The 18,267-nt window shown below is 33.5% G+C and overlaps 1 protein-coding gene across 1 annotated transcript in view; it reads left to right on the top strand.

The window, feature by feature from the left end:
* Window positions 1–18,267, top strand: part of MMP16 (matrix metallopeptidase 16) — a 343,904-nt gene that overhangs the window by 151,210 nt on the left and 174,427 nt on the right. The window contains exons 2-3 of the mRNA XM_065895033.1: window positions 2,042–2,190; window positions 12,284–12,406. Coding sequence (XP_065751105.1) covers window positions 2,042–2,190; window positions 12,284–12,406 — 272 coding nt within the window. The remainder of the gene's footprint in view (window positions 1–2,041; window positions 2,191–12,283; window positions 12,407–18,267) is intronic.

Here is an 18,267-nt window from a genome sequence, read left to right as displayed (position 1 = left end):
CCATTCGTTTTTTATGTAATTCTAACTTATTTGTTTGAAAGGCTAAGGCATAAATCAAATACATATTTTTTAGAGCATGCTATTTTTTCATTATGCACTTAAAATTCATATATTTTATAGTCTCTATTTGTATGTAAATCATAGGGCTTATTAACAGTTTTTTTCTTTGCTGTTCTCACAAATGTGATTGACAGTAGCTTAGTGCCCTTGAGTAACCTAGCAACAAGTTTTCTTACTCTATAGAAAATAAGAAATGGATGCAAACAAAGTGCTATGGGAAAAAAAAAAAAAGAGTTCAATTTCAGAATATTTGTGCATGTATACTATTAAAAATCATGATGAAATCTAATTTGGGTGAAATTGATTGACAATAGGTATTGAATTTCCTAGTAAATAATATATTGCCAGTGAAATCTTGTCTCCTTCCTTCAGGAAAAAAAAAAGAAAAAGGTCTATTTCAGACTGTACCACTGTTGACTAGGTTACTGAATATATGTCTTCCTTAGCAGCCTATTCATTATAGATTAGATGAGGAGAGTGTCTGGGCATGTTTTCGCTATGTGGTAGATGAGTTTACTAGATGGAATTTCAACAGTAAACCTTCCTGACAGTGATGCATTTGCTAATCCCTTAAATAGTTTTAGAATAAATGTTTTGTCTTATTTTCAAGGGGTTACGCTGCACTTTTGGGGGGTCAATTTCTTGGAAATATCACAAAAGATTCCACCTTGTGTTTTACATGTTAAGAAGCTGATATATTTAATATCTATTTCTTTTGGTGAAATTTAACTTCTATAATTGCTGTTTATTATCAATGAGAAAATAACTCTTTTCTGTTTTAATTGTAAGGTCATAATGGAAGTGTATCACGTATTGGGAGAAAGCTACAACTTCACAGGATCATTATATGATGAATAGACTCAGGTGGGAGGGGAAACACATACTGGTGAATACCTTCCGTTAAATAGCAGAGCTTTTATTTTGTGCCAAAAGCAGAATTACCTGGCCTTTCTCAATTTGACAGGAATCTTCAAGAAATCTTAGAGCCTTATGAAAGATTGAAGTAAGGGACAGCAGGATGGGATATGAGCTGGACATATGATTGTGCATTTAAAATGAATGCATAGAATTGTAAAACTAGAAAGCATCCACTCTCTGGTAGAGATGCCCCCCAGATAACCCAAGTTTTGGTTATTTTTAAAATCTAACCTTAAATGACTCAGATTTTGGCTGTAATCATGACTGGGTGTGAGCTCAACATCAATATCTTCCTCTCACTATCCTCCCAAATCTCTCTTCCCTAGGGAAGACCAGAACTAAAATCATGATATCCTTAAGGAGAGGGACAAATATTCTCACCTAAATAGTCTGATTTTATCTCTATGTGAAAAGTTTGGTCACTTACATGATTTGGTTTGAAGTGAGTCAACTGTAAATAAATGAAAGGATATCCTTTACATGAGAAAGAGTTCCCTGTCCTTGAAGATATCTAGCTACAATTGGATAGACCAGTTGCATAGAATTCATACCTCAAATGTCATTATAGAATAATTGGTCTACATGTGATGATGCTACTAGTAACAGCTATAGTCAGTGGCTAATTATTCAGGAAAATGACATTTCAGATGTGGCGTATGCACATTAACTTCCCCTTCCAGCATAGATGTCTCAGTGGGGTCATACTCTTGAAAAAATATCTTTATTTTGGGAAGTTGAGTTCCTAGAGGGCAGGGATCATCTTATTTGTGATTTTATCCAGTATCTACTATAGTATTCTATACAGGGTAAGCTTGAGACAAATGATTAATCTTTTTCTTTACAATTAGAGTTTGTGTGTATGTTAGAAAGATATGTTAACAACCACTGAAAGTATACTAAAATAAACTACATAATATGTGTTAAAAAGAGACAAAATTAAATAATATATGCCCTTAGAAGAGGAAATAAAGTTTAAAAATCAACTATAGACAGAACTTAATTACCATAAAATTACTGTTAAATTGTGAAGTTGATCTAAAAAGAGCTATACTTGTTATTGCAGGTTTGGTTACAGAAGTACGGCTACCTTCCACGGACTGACCCCAGAATGTCGGTGCTGCGCTCTGCAGAGACCATGCAGTCTGCCTTAGCTGCGATGCAGCAGTTCTACGGCATTAACATGACAGGAAAAGTGGACCGAAACACAATTGAGTAAGTAATGGCATCTGCACTCTTTTTCTCTCAGCTCTTGAGCCAAACTAAGTGGTCTGAAAAACCCTTAGTGAACTCCATCAACCACAAATGGAATGATTTTTCTCACGAACGTTTCTTTGGAACTTAACCTATGTTAACTCCACTCCCCTGAGATTTCATAAAAAATTAAAACACCAAATTAAGTTTATTCACCTGGACTTTAGCAATACATTTTCAAAATAGGAAAGAAAATACCAACAATAGGAGTCAAAGTAGATGTACAGCTGAAGCCACTACTAGAAGAGTGGTGATAAGTGATGTGCTGGAGCTGGATTGTATGGCTGGAGGGAGTAGTGTGTGCACATCTCTTTCCCTAAATGATATCACAGCAGTAGCTTGAAATTGGCCAAAGTCAAAATATTGAAGCCGAGGAAAATAGGAAACTGCATATCAGTGCTCTGTTTTTGAGGGAGAGGGAATCAGAGAGCCAGTTAATAGCTTACTAGCTTTCTGCTAGTGACAATTCTCATACTAGTTAAATCAAGGGAAAAGTTTTCACTGAAAAGTCTGTGCTTTCAATCTTTTAGTAACAAAGGGCTTATTTCTACTCTTTAATAATATTTGTTATTTTATTTATTGTTTTATCAATCATTTGTTCATTTATTTGTTTAACCAGTCACACTTTACTGGGCATTTTATCTGTGAAAGAGGCATATACAGATCCAAAAGACATAGTCTCTTCTTCAAAGGAACTTCAAGTTAACTGTATAGCTAGACACAGTCATAAATTTTTTTACCACAAGTACACTATGAAACAGCATTATTGTTTCTAGACAACAAAGGAGGAAATGATGAATTCTTTTAGTGCAGGGAAGAATTATTTGTGTTCATTGAGTCTTTGATACTCAAAAGTAAATCTACTTCAGCATTTATAATGATCAACACACATTAAACCTACACAATAGGGAAGATAAGAATACATTTTTCTCTCTACTTTTTCAAGTAGAAAACTGAAAGTCAAAGGCTAGTTGAAGTCCAGATTAGCTTCAGAGTCCAGATTTTTTGACATTTACTTGGGGAAGTTTCCACTATACCATGCTGTGTGCCTTTGAGAAATGACACATTTTTCTTAAATACCTGAAGTGCCCGGACTCAGGCGTATATAATTAATTCTTACATGTTAAACTAATTTAATATATAATTTTAAAATTCTATTTTGCCTTCTAATCCTTAAAGTATGATGTTAGTCATACTATTTCTATTTCATCAAAACAGAAAAAAACATATAACAATGGCTTGAAGATTAAACAGTTTTCAAGCAGTTTGAAAAACTAAATTGGGATAGGGAGGGTGGGAGGGAGGGAGATGAAAGAGGGAAGAGATACAGGGACATATGTATATGTATAACTGATTCACTTTGTTGTAAATCAGAAACTAACACACCATTGTAAAGTAATTATACTCCAATAAAGATGTTAACAAATAAATAAATAAATAAACACATTACCTCTCATAATATTTTTCATAGATACTTAAATATTGAATTTGATTTGAGTCTGTGAAAACAGAATGAAGAATTAATATAATGCATTCTGTGAGAATGAGAAACCTGTTATTAATATTGGGAATACAATTTTGATATTTTGGATCTACTGCCCTGTAATCATCGCAATTCTCTCTTAATAGTATACTATCAAAAGTTTATTTTAAGTCATAACATACCTTTTATCAAAAATAAATATAGTGTTAAATTAATAAGCAAAACCTCCACCAAGCCCTGTGTTTCATTGCTGTGTACAATACAGAACTCCATTTATATTATACTCTTTATCCCAACAATTTAAAAAGTGCTCTGGACAAGCTTTCTTGTTCCCTAACGCAGAGCTGATACCTTCTAATTCACTTTTTCGAAATTATGACACAGTTTTTAAAAATACAATAAATGGTAACTTGGGAAACAAATTAGTTTAAATATGCTTATTACTAGATACTAAAATTGAGAGAGTGGAGTCCTATAAAAGGTGTCATTTGTGTTTCCCCCCACTTTTGAAAGCCCTGCTAATCATTGAAAAGGCTCAGGATAGATAAGTTTGATTCCCTAAAATAGCTAGAAAAAGGTCTTTGTCAGGACATAACGGAAGAGGAATGTGTGGAGGATTTATTTGGACCCTTCATGTGGAAAGGGGTCTGAACAGCAGTAAGAAGTAAAAGATGCAGAGGTGCAGAGAAAGACACGGGTCTTTTCCTGGCATACAGTGGCTCAGATTACAGACCAAAAGAAAGGAATGTGTCAATGTGTAGGTGTTAAAGTAACATTTCTGTGAGCTATAGCATTATAAAGAAAAGATCAACTAAATAAGCAGCCTTAAATTTAAAACCAACCAGTTTTTCTGCTTGCTTTTTGTTTTTCTTCTTTAAAAGAGTTTTGTTCTAACTCAGTTATTTTGAAATTAAAAATGCATCTTTCTCTTTAAAGAGAGTGTTACACTTGGTCATTATTTCTAGGTGAACCCATTATAGCCTTGTTGAACGCTGGTCCTTTTCCTTCCTAGACAGTGATGCCTCCTCTGTCCTCTGTGTCATTCTTATTGTCACTCATACTAGAAACCCTGCTTCATGCTAGAAGCAGCTTCATTTGCTTCCTGTCTGTTTTTTCCACTGATGCATCCCCAGTCTTGGGGTATTGCTGCTCAGGGTACTCAGCTCAAATTATGTACCATTTTTGTAAGTGTAATCCCTATAATCATGCTACTTAAGCAATTTTCTGCGCTTCTGTAATATTAAATGAATGTGTGGTAACAATCCATGCTGAAATTGCATTCTATTATTTTACATAGTCAAATTATAATGTATGAATTTTTTCATCTAAGTCTTATTACATAAAATATGTAGTAAAATTAGAGACCTAGAATTATCATCAGTATTAAAATAATGTCTTAGGATTCATTCATTCATTATGGCATTTAAATGCCATAAACATTTATCTAATTTTAGAGTCTTGTTGAAATCAATTGTTTTTAAATTAAGTAATTATATTCTTTTTTGGCAGACAGACATTTGGTGGATTCAATCTATAATTCTTGGGTAATGAAAAGTAATGATGCCAATTATAATAATCCCTACATTACATTGAAGAAATTAACCATTTTCAAGCAACAAATCTGGTTATTACCTTAAGTGGCATATTATATAGCTTTTTAATTAATTAACATTGGTATTGGAGAGATAGTAGTGGTAAATACTTATACCATCCCCACCCAAAATGAGCTAATTATCATATGTTGCAATGGTTCTTTTAAATTATTGGTTACTTAGCTAATTTTAGTAAGCAAGCTCACTTAAATTCCTTAATAAGTGAATTAATCTATGTTATGAATAAAAATGCAGTGTTTTGCAAGGATGGAAAAGGATATCAAGGCAATAATAAGAATGAGTCTAATATGTTTTTATAATATTAGTAGTAAGTATTTTAAAATTTTAGTTTATCTTTTTATGTGTTCACAGTGTTATGCCTTGAAGCATACTTGATGGGATTTGTAAGGTGATCTTTCTTTATGTTTTTATCTCTCTCTCTTTCTTTCTCTCTCTCCATATATATATATATATATATATATATATATATATATATGCATATGTGTGTGTATACACATACAAACATGTATGCATTTATACAGGATGATCTTAGAGTCTTGTTGTTATTAATTATTTAAATCATGCCCAGAAATTTGTCTTAATTAAAAATTATTTTAAGACTGAATAAGTAGCTTTATTTAAAGAATTATTATGAAACTGTAGTGATATTTGAACTCCTGATTTTGGAATTCAAGTATTTATTTAGATATATCAAGAACTACAAGCTTTTTGGTTTACTTATCCAGATGTTCCATGATTTTTTTTCTTTTGTCTAAATTATCAAGTTAAGACTCTTCTTTTTCAATTTGGATATAAAAGATAGATCCATCAGTAATTAAAGATTTTTCTTTGTTATTTTTTAACATAACAATGGTACTCAAAGCTATAACATTATAGCATGGGTCAGTCCACATTTTGGTAGCTGCAGAAGGTTGGTTAACAGCTAAATGAGCAGGGTCCTTAGAGCCCCATTCCAAAAGGTAAAAGGTGAGAGGTGAAAGCTTGAGAAAGAGGTGATACTCTAACAGAGCTTTTGTTCACATTGCAGATCATGGAGGCTTAATACACTTATTCTCTGTGCTTGGGTTTTTAAGTACTTTAACTTTGCAGTTTCAGCTTTGGGAATAACGTGTGGGTTTATGCAGGCTGCTAATGAGTTGATAGAAAAAAGAAACTCTGGACCAGAGTGAGCTATCAGCCTATCTATATTTTGAGCCCTAAGTTAATTTTCTTTTGAAAAATCTTCTTCATTATTATTGAACTTGAATACAAGCAAGGCCTAAGGATTTTTAACATAATAAATATAAGCATATTTTAAAATTTCTAGAAAGATTTCTTGGGACAACTATAATCATAGGTATTACTCTTACCTTTCATTAGAACTTGGAAAAGTTTGGAGGATAGAAACCTGTTTAATATATTATGTTGATGAATATTTTTCTAAGATTACTAATGCCTAAGGCACAAAATATATATTTTTGAGTATTTTTCCCTTGGTAAAGGTAGATATATGTACACAGGGCCACTGTGTGGCACAGCCCTAACCCCAAAGCCAAAGAGTGGCATTCCCATCTTATTCTATTGAGGAGCTGCCTTCCTGCAGCCCCACTATAGGGGCATCAAGGGCATGGACTACAACTTGAAGGAACTTCTTGGAGTCATGCAATGGGTAGCCCTATATGTTTGACATGAATGCCCAACTAATTAATTTCTTTTTTAACTGAAGCTAATGGATACTGTTTCCTATATGGTGGCTTTTAACATTACTGTAAACTTGCTTAGAAGATTATGGTTACTTTATTTACATAAAACAGAAGATAATGTGTCTGTTGGCATAATTGTTATCAAAATACTAAGAATATCCCTGTCTTGAATAACAAAGTGCTTTATGTCAACATACAAGTCAAAGTGAACTGAAAAATGTAGAAACATAGATATCTGTGTGCTGCTGCTGCTGCTTCTACTACTGCTAGTATAACTACTTCCTGATATTTTAAAAATAATATTAAAATTATAAGTTAATAATAATAGCAGTTACTATCTGCCAGGACCTGTTCTAAGTATTTCACCTGATTTAACTAATTTAATCCTCACATTAACTCAATAATAATACAATCATTTCATTTTATAGAAGAGGAAACTAAGGAATAGAAAGAAACAGTAGACTGAATAATAGCACAGGGCTTGTGGGTCAGTGAAGCTGGATGGGAACCCTGGCAGTCTGGCTCTTGGATCCCTGCTTCCAACTTTTATAATGTAACTCCTCACAAGAGAACTGATTTTTAGATATTTTTCATTTTTGAATTGAGTTAATTTAAACAGACGTTAATGATCCACCAAACTAGTTTAAAAATGTTCTGTATTCTAAACAGTTAAACCAATACTGAATATCGGTATTATATTTATGAAAATTGAGGTGGTGCCGTGACTTACAACTTGAAATTACAAAATGTCTCTCTTGTAGCTCACTGCCCCCCCACCCCCACCCCCCCACCGAGCCCAGTGCTCATTCCCCATGTCTTTGTTTGCTTTGGAATGTCAACTTAAAATTTTTAGCAAGGCTTCCCTGGTGGCGCAGTGGTTGGGAGTCCGACTGCCAATGCGGGGTACACGGGTTCGTGCCCCGGTCCGGGAGGATCCCACATGCCGCGCAGTGGCTGGGCCTGTGAGCCATGGCCGCTGAGCCTGCGCATCCGGAGCCTGTGCTCCGCAACGGGAGAGGCCACAACAGTGAGAGGCCCGCGTTCCACAAAAAAAAAAAAAAAAAATTCTTAGCAAATGAGTCAGCACAGAAGCACAGGTATATGAGTGTGTGTTGACACACTGAAAAAATAAGTGTTTTAGCAACGATACTTTCACAAAAAAGTACGACTTGAAAATCACACACACACACACACATACACTTCAACACCTTTCCTTTTCATATGATGTAGTTATTACCTTGGGTGAAACAATCAATTTTACTTTTGCATGCAAAAGTAAAATTGCACTCTTTACTTCTGCACTCTTGTGTATAGGTAAATATGGGATTTATCAAATTGGTATATGAATGGAACTAACATTTTGGTGCATGATAACTAGAAATGAACTGCCAGACTCTACCTGAATAAGAAAATTAACATGCCAATTTTACATTTAATATTAGACAGCATTTAATTCATTGATGAGTTCTAGTAAACACTGACCATTCTTGATATCACTGAGAACTTTAAAAATTGTAAGAGAGAGAAACAAATGCTTATAAAATTAAAGAACAAACGTTTGGAATCACATAAAAATCCCAAGGACAGATTTAGCTCAGATACTGTGTGACATATTTAGTGTCAAGATGTGCTCTGATCATGTTTTTGGGATTTTACATATTTTGATAATTAATACCTGCTAATATCTCTGTGCCAGAATATTTGGGTACATATATTGGTGAAATTAACATAGAGCTATCTTGACCAACCCTCATTAAGTGTTCTTTGAATTAAATTACTAGTTTATATTACCTCATTCCTGTTCTTATGTTTATTTCTTACACTTAAGTCATCTACATTATGGTTTAATTTTATATAAAGTTTCACACAACATCTCTCTGCATAGTAAGCATTTGTTCAAGGCACAGAGCTGTAAGAGTTACAAAGTCCTCAAGAAATATATAGGATAGTGGGGGAGATCGGTATGTGCAAAAAAAATGCATGAAGACAGTTCATTTGCTTCATGTTCTTCACTGGAAGCTTCCCTGGGCACCGGTCCCATACAGGCCTCTCTGGTTTGACTCACAGGCTAGTAGAAGAGAGAGACAGAGATGTACACATTGTAATATACACTATAATACATGCTGTGTTGAGATGGTAAACTGTACCTGTGGGAGTTGAATAATGAGGAGGATTAGGATTGTCATTGTAAATAAGAAGGCAAAAGTATTCCAGACAGAGTTCACTGTATACAAAGGCAGAAAGAGGTTTGTTTCTGTAGAACTTGTGTGGATCTTGGGAAGCAGGGAGATGGGGGGCATCCTTGCTAAGTATGCCTGAATAAGATTCTGTCTATAAAAACATTTCATACTTAGAATATGTAGTAAACACATCAGTGTTTTGAAAAGATTTATCTTTAGGAGTGAGAAGGCACTGTTGAGAGTAAGAGATACAGAGAAGTTTTAAAGGCAGAAGATACTACATCCTGATTGATTGGATGTGAGGAGAGATCAGTGGAAGATGTTACCTGGATACCTGGCTTAGGCATTAGAAAGACTTTGGGCTGAGATAAGGTATCAGAAGAATTGGTGCAAGTTTGGAGCTGAAAAATCATAATTTTAAATTACATGTAAAATTAGAAATGATGACAAGATAGCTAGATGGAGATGTGAGAAGACTTAACTAATTATATTGTTTTTTGTTTTTTGTTTTTATCATGAATGTCTTACCTTAGACTGGGAGCTCAGCAAGAGCCCCTTGCCTAATCTTTTTATACACAATTTTTTTTCATATATCTCTTAGCGTATTATAAATGCCTAAAAATATTGTAAGATAAATGGATCAGGATAGAATGAGTAAATATATAAACAAATATTTGGAACATAAGAAAGAATTATGTGAAATGGGCAAAAGCTGAAGAAATCCATAAGGAATTTAGCAGAAACATGTTTCAGCATAGGAATCTCATACTCATCCCTAAAAGCCCTGTCCTTTGGAAGATGCAATGTTTCATTGAGAAAACTTTTACTAGGTCCAACATATGCACAACTTAAAATGGAAATTTACATTAGTAAATTTAAATGTTTTCAATGGCTGTCTTCATCTTTTAACTTTATGTATTGTTAAAGTAATTTTAGAGAATATATCCTCATTGAAAACATATTTCATCTGATAATGTATCAGGATAAATACAAATTGTCAAATTTTATCCCACAATCCATTTCAAAATTATTTCTTTCCCTAGAGTGTTTACTTCAATATTTTCTTTAGCTAAATGTAATCACATCCACATTAAGTAAATTTATTCATATTTAATAATTATTTATTCTCACAGCACTTTCAGGGAGATGTCAGAATAAGTACTTGGTTAAGAAATATAATTTTTGTTGAGAGTATGATTAATGAAATAGCCATTGATAAAAGCCACTTAAATTATCATTAATTAATTAATATTAACCATTAATGCTTAATATTTGTTAGTTGAATATGTATCTAGATCTTACAGAATATAATAAAAATATGTTTTCATTAAAAAATGTCCCTATCCACCTATTAAGCCTCTTTTAAATTCTAGAGGTTGTACAGGGACAGGGAGTATGTAGATCCCCTGCCTTTGAGTGTTTTACACTCTAATGAAATATATCTGAAATTTAGTGATTTAGAGCAGGAGTCCCCAACCCCACAGGCCACGGACTGTTAGGAACAGAGCCGCACAGCAGGAGGTGAGCGGTGGCTATCGAGTGAAGCTTCATCTGCCGCTCCCCATTTCTCCTTATCATTTGCATTACCAACTGAACCATAACCCCCGCCGTGGAAAAATTGTCTTCCGTGAAACTGGTCCCTGGTGCCACAAAAGGTCGGGGACCACTAATTCAGAGTGGCCTGGGAGTTTTAGTTAAAAGTAAAAAGTCTCAATTCTTGGCTCCAGAGACTTCAGTTCCATAGGTCTGTATAACTTTCTAGGCATTAGCATTTACAAGACATCTCATTTGGTTTGGAGACTTTAATAAAGGGAAAGAGTGATTTCTGAAGTAACTCTACAATACATCATAAACTAGGATGGAGTTTGTTAAGTCTGTTAACTGCAATGTCTACATTTTTACTGGTAGGAGAATAAAAAAGGAGAAATGTATAATGCTTATCAGAAAAGTTTTTTCTTTCTTAAAAAGTAAAAGTCATGCTTTCATTGTTGCATGATGTTATTCTTATGTTTATAAAAGCTAGTTAGCTGATTGATCCATGTAACATAAACTATTTCAGTCATTTTCACGAAATGGACATCTTTAGACAGCCATCTCTGCAGTCAATTATTTTCCATTTAAAGAGTATAGAAATTATTTGATGAAATATAACAAAAATTCATTATTTTGCTCATTTCCACTTTCTGAAGCCTGTAACGCCATGAAGATTCTGCTTCAGTTCTGTAATTGTTAAATTAAATGAGCTAATGGATGATAAAGCCATTTCGAGTCACTAAAGAAAAACTAATAAAAATCATGTCAATCTTTCTCCTTAGACAAGAAGCAAGACTACATAGAAAACATGACAATGGTCAAATGAGACTCTCCAGAAAAAAATTTAGACAACTGTATCTATAAAAGTATTAAAAATCAATAAATCAAAACTAGCATTTTATTTTCCCAATGTTAATATTTAAATTTTACTGGTGTCATACTAAACATTATATTCAGAAAAAAATTTCTTAAGCAGTGAATTCAGTTACTGTTAAAGGTTCAAAGAGAATGGCTGTTATTTGAAAATTGGGGTAATGCTTAAAGTGTAAAGAAGAAAAAAGTGGAGAAAGGCAAATGTTATTCTAAACAACAATTTCCTTCTATTTAAGCTAGAAGAGAGTAGCATATATATTCTTGATTCCTGGAGTTTAGGTCATGTAATAGATTTTAAAATTTGTTGAATGTTAAAGCTGAAAGAGACCTTAGTGAAAATTTATTTTAAAAAGTCTCATTTTCTGAATGAGACTTTCTCAAGGTCATATATCTGTTAACAGCAGATTCTAGTTAGAAGCATCAGAATACCTTAGTTTACAGTTAGCTTGAAATGAATTAGAGAGAAAAATTATCTAAAGGATATGAGTTATAAACTAGTGATTCTTGATCATTCCAGAAAAAAAAAGATGCTTTCTACAATACTTAGATTCAAATTGCAAGAAAACTGACAAAATTCTCCTTTATGTTTTCCCGTTTTTATTACCACTGCCATAACTTCTCAATGGATTTCTCTTTGAAATTAATGATTAGCGTTATTGGTAAATAACTGGAAAATATTGCTTTTTGCAGCTGGATGAAGAAGCCTCGATGTGGTGTACCTGACCAGACAAGAGGTAGCTCCAAATTTAATATTCGTCGAAAGCGGTATGCGTTAACAGGACAGAAGTGGCAGCACAAACACATCACTTATAGGTAAAATAGCTAATGATGAATTACTGTTTCTTTTCAATTTTTCACAACTATGTATTTCGACATTTTGTTTGAGATCTTATGCACACTGACTACATGGTAACATATAGTGATGTAATGTTAACATAAAGAAAAACAAAAATTGCAATTGAGAAGAGAATAAATTGTCCATTTGGGGATCCTGTAGACAGACATTCCTTGAAACACTTTTGTAAACTAGATCTTCCAGCTTCTTGAATGAATGCTAATATTCTGAAAGACTTTCAGATGAGTATTCTAACACACAACATTCTTTATCAAGTATTCATAATCTAAAAAAATATAAAATAATAAAGTATATAAATAATTGCAATTTAAACAATATATCTTTGAATTATTAATTAACTTTTGGTATCAGAGCAACCACTTAACTTTTTATCTTTTTACAACAATGCAAATGGATCATCCTTTCTTGTCTTCAATGAAGCATGCTTAAGGGATGAGAGTATCTTCCAATCTGGAGTGGCAATTGCTGCTAGTTCATATTCGTTCATTAACTAATTGAACGACGTTTTATTGAGTACCAGTTTGGACAAAGAACAGTGCTATTACTGGGGATATAGCAATAAATAAAACATAGGGATTCCATCCATCCTCATGGAATTTACAGTCACGTGGAGAAGTTTAACAATCATATAAATGTGGTGATGCCTGTTTTGAAAGAGAAGGAAAAGGATGCAAGAGAAATGTAAACCATGGTCATTCAACCCAACTTAGAAAACCAGGGCTGGCCTCCCTTCTGTCTTGAGAGTAATATGGAGTATTAAAGGAAATTCTTTATATGATCACCTCAACAGATACAAAAATGCGTTCAAGAAAATTTAACCTCCATTTATAACTAGGAATCAAAGCAAAGAAAGATACTTAATCAGAAAAATGACATCTACAAAAACAAAAATTACAGCTTCATTATGTATTTCACATATAATATGACCACTGTAGCATGAGGTGTTTGGAAAAAAAAATCGTTAAGTGAAACAACAAAAAATACCTGCTATCTCTACCTCTATCCAATAACATTGTGCAACTACTTATAGTTGTAAGGTAATAAAAGAGAACAAAAGATATAAGGATCTGTAAAGAAATAAAACTATAGTCACAGTTGTATCACTTTCTAATAGAACACCCAGAATAAACTCTAGATAATTTTTTTAGAAATAATAAAAGAATATATCCAGCTTTAAAAATAATTAGTAGATTTTATTTTTAGAGCAATTCTAGGTTTACAGAAAAGTTGAGCAGATAGTATGGGTAGTTCTCACTGCCCCCCCTCCTCCCAGTATACACACTCACATAGTTTCTCCCATTATTAAGATCTTAATTAGTATTTGTTACAATTGTTGAGCCAGTATTGCTCTATTACTGACTAAAATCGAGAGTTTACACCACAGTTCACTCTTTGTGTTGTAGTTTTATTGATTTTGACAAATGCATAATATCATATAATATTACAGTATTATACAGAATTAGTTTCACTGTTCTGAAAATCCTTTGTTACACCTATTCATCCCGCTTCTCCTTAGGACACTACTGATGGTTTTAATGTCTCTATAGTTTTGCCTTTTCTAGAATGTCATATGGTTTGAAACACAGTTTGTAGCCATTTCAGACTGCTTTCCTTCACTTAATAATATGCATTTATTTCCTCCTTGTCTTTTCATGACTTGATAGCTCATTTCCTTTTATTACTGAGTAATATTCCGTTGTATGGATGTGTCACAGTTTGCTTACCTGTTCACCTATTGAAGACTTCTTGGTTGCTTCCAGTTTTGGGTAATTATGAGTAAAGCTAGTATAAACATGTGTGGGCTGGTTTTTATATGGACATTAATTTTCAACTTATTTGGCTAAATACCTGGGAATATAATTTTGCTGATCATAAGGTAAGACTATGGTTAGCTTTTTAAGAAACTACCAAACTATCTTCAAAGTGGCTAAACCACTTTGGTTTGGTAATTTTGCATTACTACCAACAATGAATGAAAGTTACTGTTCCTCTACAACTTTGTCAGGATTTGGTGTTGTCAGTGTTCTGGATGTAACCATTCTAATAGGTGGTTTCTCAATTTTTTAACTTGCAATTCCCTAATGCCATGTGAAGCTGAGCATATTTTTGTATGCTTATTTGCCATCTGTACATCTTCTTTTGTGAGACGACTGTTTAGATCTTTGTACCAACTTTTAATTGAGTTGTTATTTTAAAGGTTCTTTGTATATTTTGGATTACAAGTCTTTTATCAGATATGTTTTCAAATATGTTGTCTCAGTCTGTGGTTTGACATTCCATTCTCTTTTTTTAGTGTATTTTGCAGAGCAGAAGTCTTAATTTTAATAAGGTAGAACTTATCAATTATTTTCATTTCTATATTGTGCTTTTGTTGTTATATCAAAAAATCATTGCCAAACAGAAGGTCACTTAGAATTTCTCCTATGTTATCTTCTAAAATTTTAATAGTTTGGCATTTACATTTAGGTCAATGATCCATTTTGAGTTTGTTTTGGGGAAAGGTGTAAAATCTATATTCATTTTTTTACATGTGGATGTTCAGTTGTTCCAGCACCACTGGTTGGAAAGACCATTCTTTCTCCACTACCTTTGATCTTTTGTCAAAGATCAGTTGCCTATGTGCGTGGGTAAATTTCGGTGCTCTTTATTCTGCTTCATTGATCTATGTGTCTATTCATAAACCAATATCACACTTTCTTGATTACTGTGGTTTAGAGTAAGTCTTGATATCAGATAGTGTCAGTTTTCTGATTTTATTCTTCTTCTCCAGTATTATGTTGTGTTTTCAGAGTCTCTTGCCTTCCCACATAAACTTTAGAATCAGTTTGCCATTACAGGCGTTCCTCAGAGATATTCTGTGTTCAGTTCTAGATCAACAAAATAAAGAGAATATAGCAATCAAGCTCATATAACAATCAAACGATGTCTTGAAATTTTTGGTTTCCCAGTGCATATAAAAGTTGTTTACACGATACTACAGTTTATTAAGTGTTCAGTAGCATTATGCCCAAAAGCACAATGAGCATGCCTTAGTTAAAAATACTTTATTGATAAAATATGCTAACCTTCAGCTGTTGATGGCTACTGACTGCTCAGGGTGGTGGTTGGTGAAAGTCAAGGTGGCTGAGGCAAGTTCTTAAAAGAAGACAACAATGAAGTTTGCCACATTGATTTACTCTTCCTTGTATGAATAATTTCTCTCTAACATGCAGCGCTGTTTGTAGCATTTACCCACAGTAGCACTTTCAAAATTGGAGTCAAGTCTCTCAAACCCTGCCACTGTTTTAACAACCAAGTTTATGTCATATTCTGAATGCTGTTTTTTTTTGTTATGTCAACAATCTTCATAGCATCTTCACCAAGAGTAGATTCCATTTCAAGAAACCACTTTGCTCATCAGTAAGAACCAACTTCTCATCACTTAAAGTTTTATCACGGGATTGCAGCAATTTAATCACATCTTTAGGCTCATGTTTCATTTAAATTCTCTTGTTATTTCCACCACATCTGCAGTTACTTCCTCCACTGAAGTCTTGAACCACTCAAAGTCATCCATGAGTACTGGAATCAATTTCTTCCAAACTCCTGTGAATATTGATATTTTATCTCTTTCCATGAATCACAAATGTTCTTAATGGCATAAAGAATGGTGAATCCTTTCCAAAAGATTTTCAGTTTACTTTACCCAAATCCTTCAGAGGAATCACTATCTATGGCAGCTATAGCCCTACAAAATGTATTTCTCAAATAATAATACTTGAAAGTTGAAATCGCTCCTTGTTCCAAGGGCTGCAGAATGGATGTTGTGTTAGTAGGCATGGAAACAACATGAATCTTGTATATCTCCATCACGGGTCTTGGGTGACCAGGTGAATTGTTAATAACCAGTAATATTTTGAAAGAAATCTTTTTTCTGAGCACTAGGTCTCAACAGTGGGCTTACAGTATTCAGTAAACCATGTTGTAAACAGATGTATTGTCATCCAGGCTTTGCTGTTTTACCTATAGAGCACAGGCAGAGTAGTTTTAGCATAATTTTAAGGGGCCAAGGACTTTTGAAATAGGAAATGAACATTGGTTTCAACTTAAAGTCACCAGCTGCATTATCCACTAACAAGAGAATCAGCTTATCCTTTCAAGCTTTGAAGTCAGGCATTAAGTTCTCTTCTCTAGCTATGAATGTCCTAGATAGCATCTTCTTCTAATATAATAAAGCTGTTTCATCTACATTGAAAATTTAATGTTTAATGTAGCAATCTTTATTAATTATCTTGGCTAAATCTGGATAACTTGCTGCAGCTTCTGTATCAGCACTTGTTGCTTCACTTCGTGCTTTTATGTTATGGATATAGCTTCTTTCCTTAAACCTCATATACCAACCTCTGTTAGATTCAAACTTTTCTTCTTCAGCTTCGTCACCTGTCTCAGCCTTCACAGAATTAAAGAGAGTTAGGGCCTTTCTCTGAATTAGACTTTTGTTTAAAGGAATATTGTGACTGGTTTGATCTATGTAGACCATTAAAACTTTCTCCATATAAGCAATAAAGCTGTTTTGCTTTCTTATTATTCGTGTGTTCACTGGAGTAGCACTTTTAATTTCACTCAAGAACTTTTCATTTACTTTCATAGCTTAGCTAACCATTTGGGGCAGAGGTCTAGCTTTTGTTCTATCTCAGCTTTTGACATGCCTTCTAAACCTAATCATTTATTACTTTTACTTAAAGTGAGAGATGTGTGATTTTCCCCTCACTTGAATACTTAGAGGCAGTTGTTAGGTAATTAATTGGTCTAATTTCAATATTGTTGAGCCTCAGGAAATAGGGAGGCCCAGTGAGAGAGAGAGCAATAGTGGAATGTCAGGTTAGTGGAGCAGTCAGAACACAGACAACATTTCTTAACTTCACTGCTTTATGTGGGAGTGGTTCATGTTACCCCAAAACAATTACAGTAGTAACATCAAAGATCACTGTCACAGATCACCATAACAAATACAATAATAATTTAAAAGTTTGAAATATTGTTAGAATTACCAAAATGTGACACAGAGACACAGTGAGCAAATGCTTTTTGAAAAATGGTGCCAATAGACTTCTTCAACATAGGATTGCCACAAACCTTCAATTTATAAATAACACAATATCTGTGAGGCACAATAACACAGGGTATGCCGGCACCCATGAAATAATTTAGCAGGAGTTTTATTGTGAACGCCTTGAATATGCAGATCATTCTGGGGAGAACTGACATCTTAATATTGATTGTTACCATTAATGAACATGAATATTTCCCCATTTGTTTAGGTTTTTGATTTCTTTCCTCAGAATTTTATACTTTTTTTTTATACTTTTAATCTTATAAATCTTTTGTATATATCTTAGTCCATTTGGACTTCTATAACAAAATACCATGAGTGGCTTATAAACAGCAGAAATTTATTTCTCACAATTCTGGAGGCTGGGAGTCTGAGATCAAGGTTCCAGCATAGTTGGTGCCCTCTTCTAGGTCACAAACTTCTTGGATCCTCACATACATAGCAGAAGGGTTAGAGATATTTGTGGGACACTAATCCCATTCATGAAGGTTCCATCTTCATGACCTAAGGACTTCCCAAAGGTCCCATCTCCTAATATTATCATCTTTGTGGGTTAGGATTTTAACATATGAATTTTAGGGGGACAAATATTCAAATCATACTCACATATTTTGGATAGACTTATTTCTAAGGATTTATTTAAACATTTTTTGTACTATAAGTTGTATTGTGTTTTAAATTTCAAATTCTAAATGTTTATTACTGATATATAAGATAGCAATTGAC

The sequence above is a fragment of the Phocoena phocoena genome, chromosome 17 (genome assembly GCF_963924675.1).
Source record: "Phocoena phocoena chromosome 17, mPhoPho1.1, whole genome shotgun sequence".
NCBI lineage: Eukaryota > Metazoa > Chordata > Mammalia > Artiodactyla > Phocoenidae > Phocoena > Phocoena phocoena.
The sequence above is the reverse complement of the archived record's forward strand: the minus strand, read 5'-3'. Positions and strand labels throughout refer to the sequence as shown.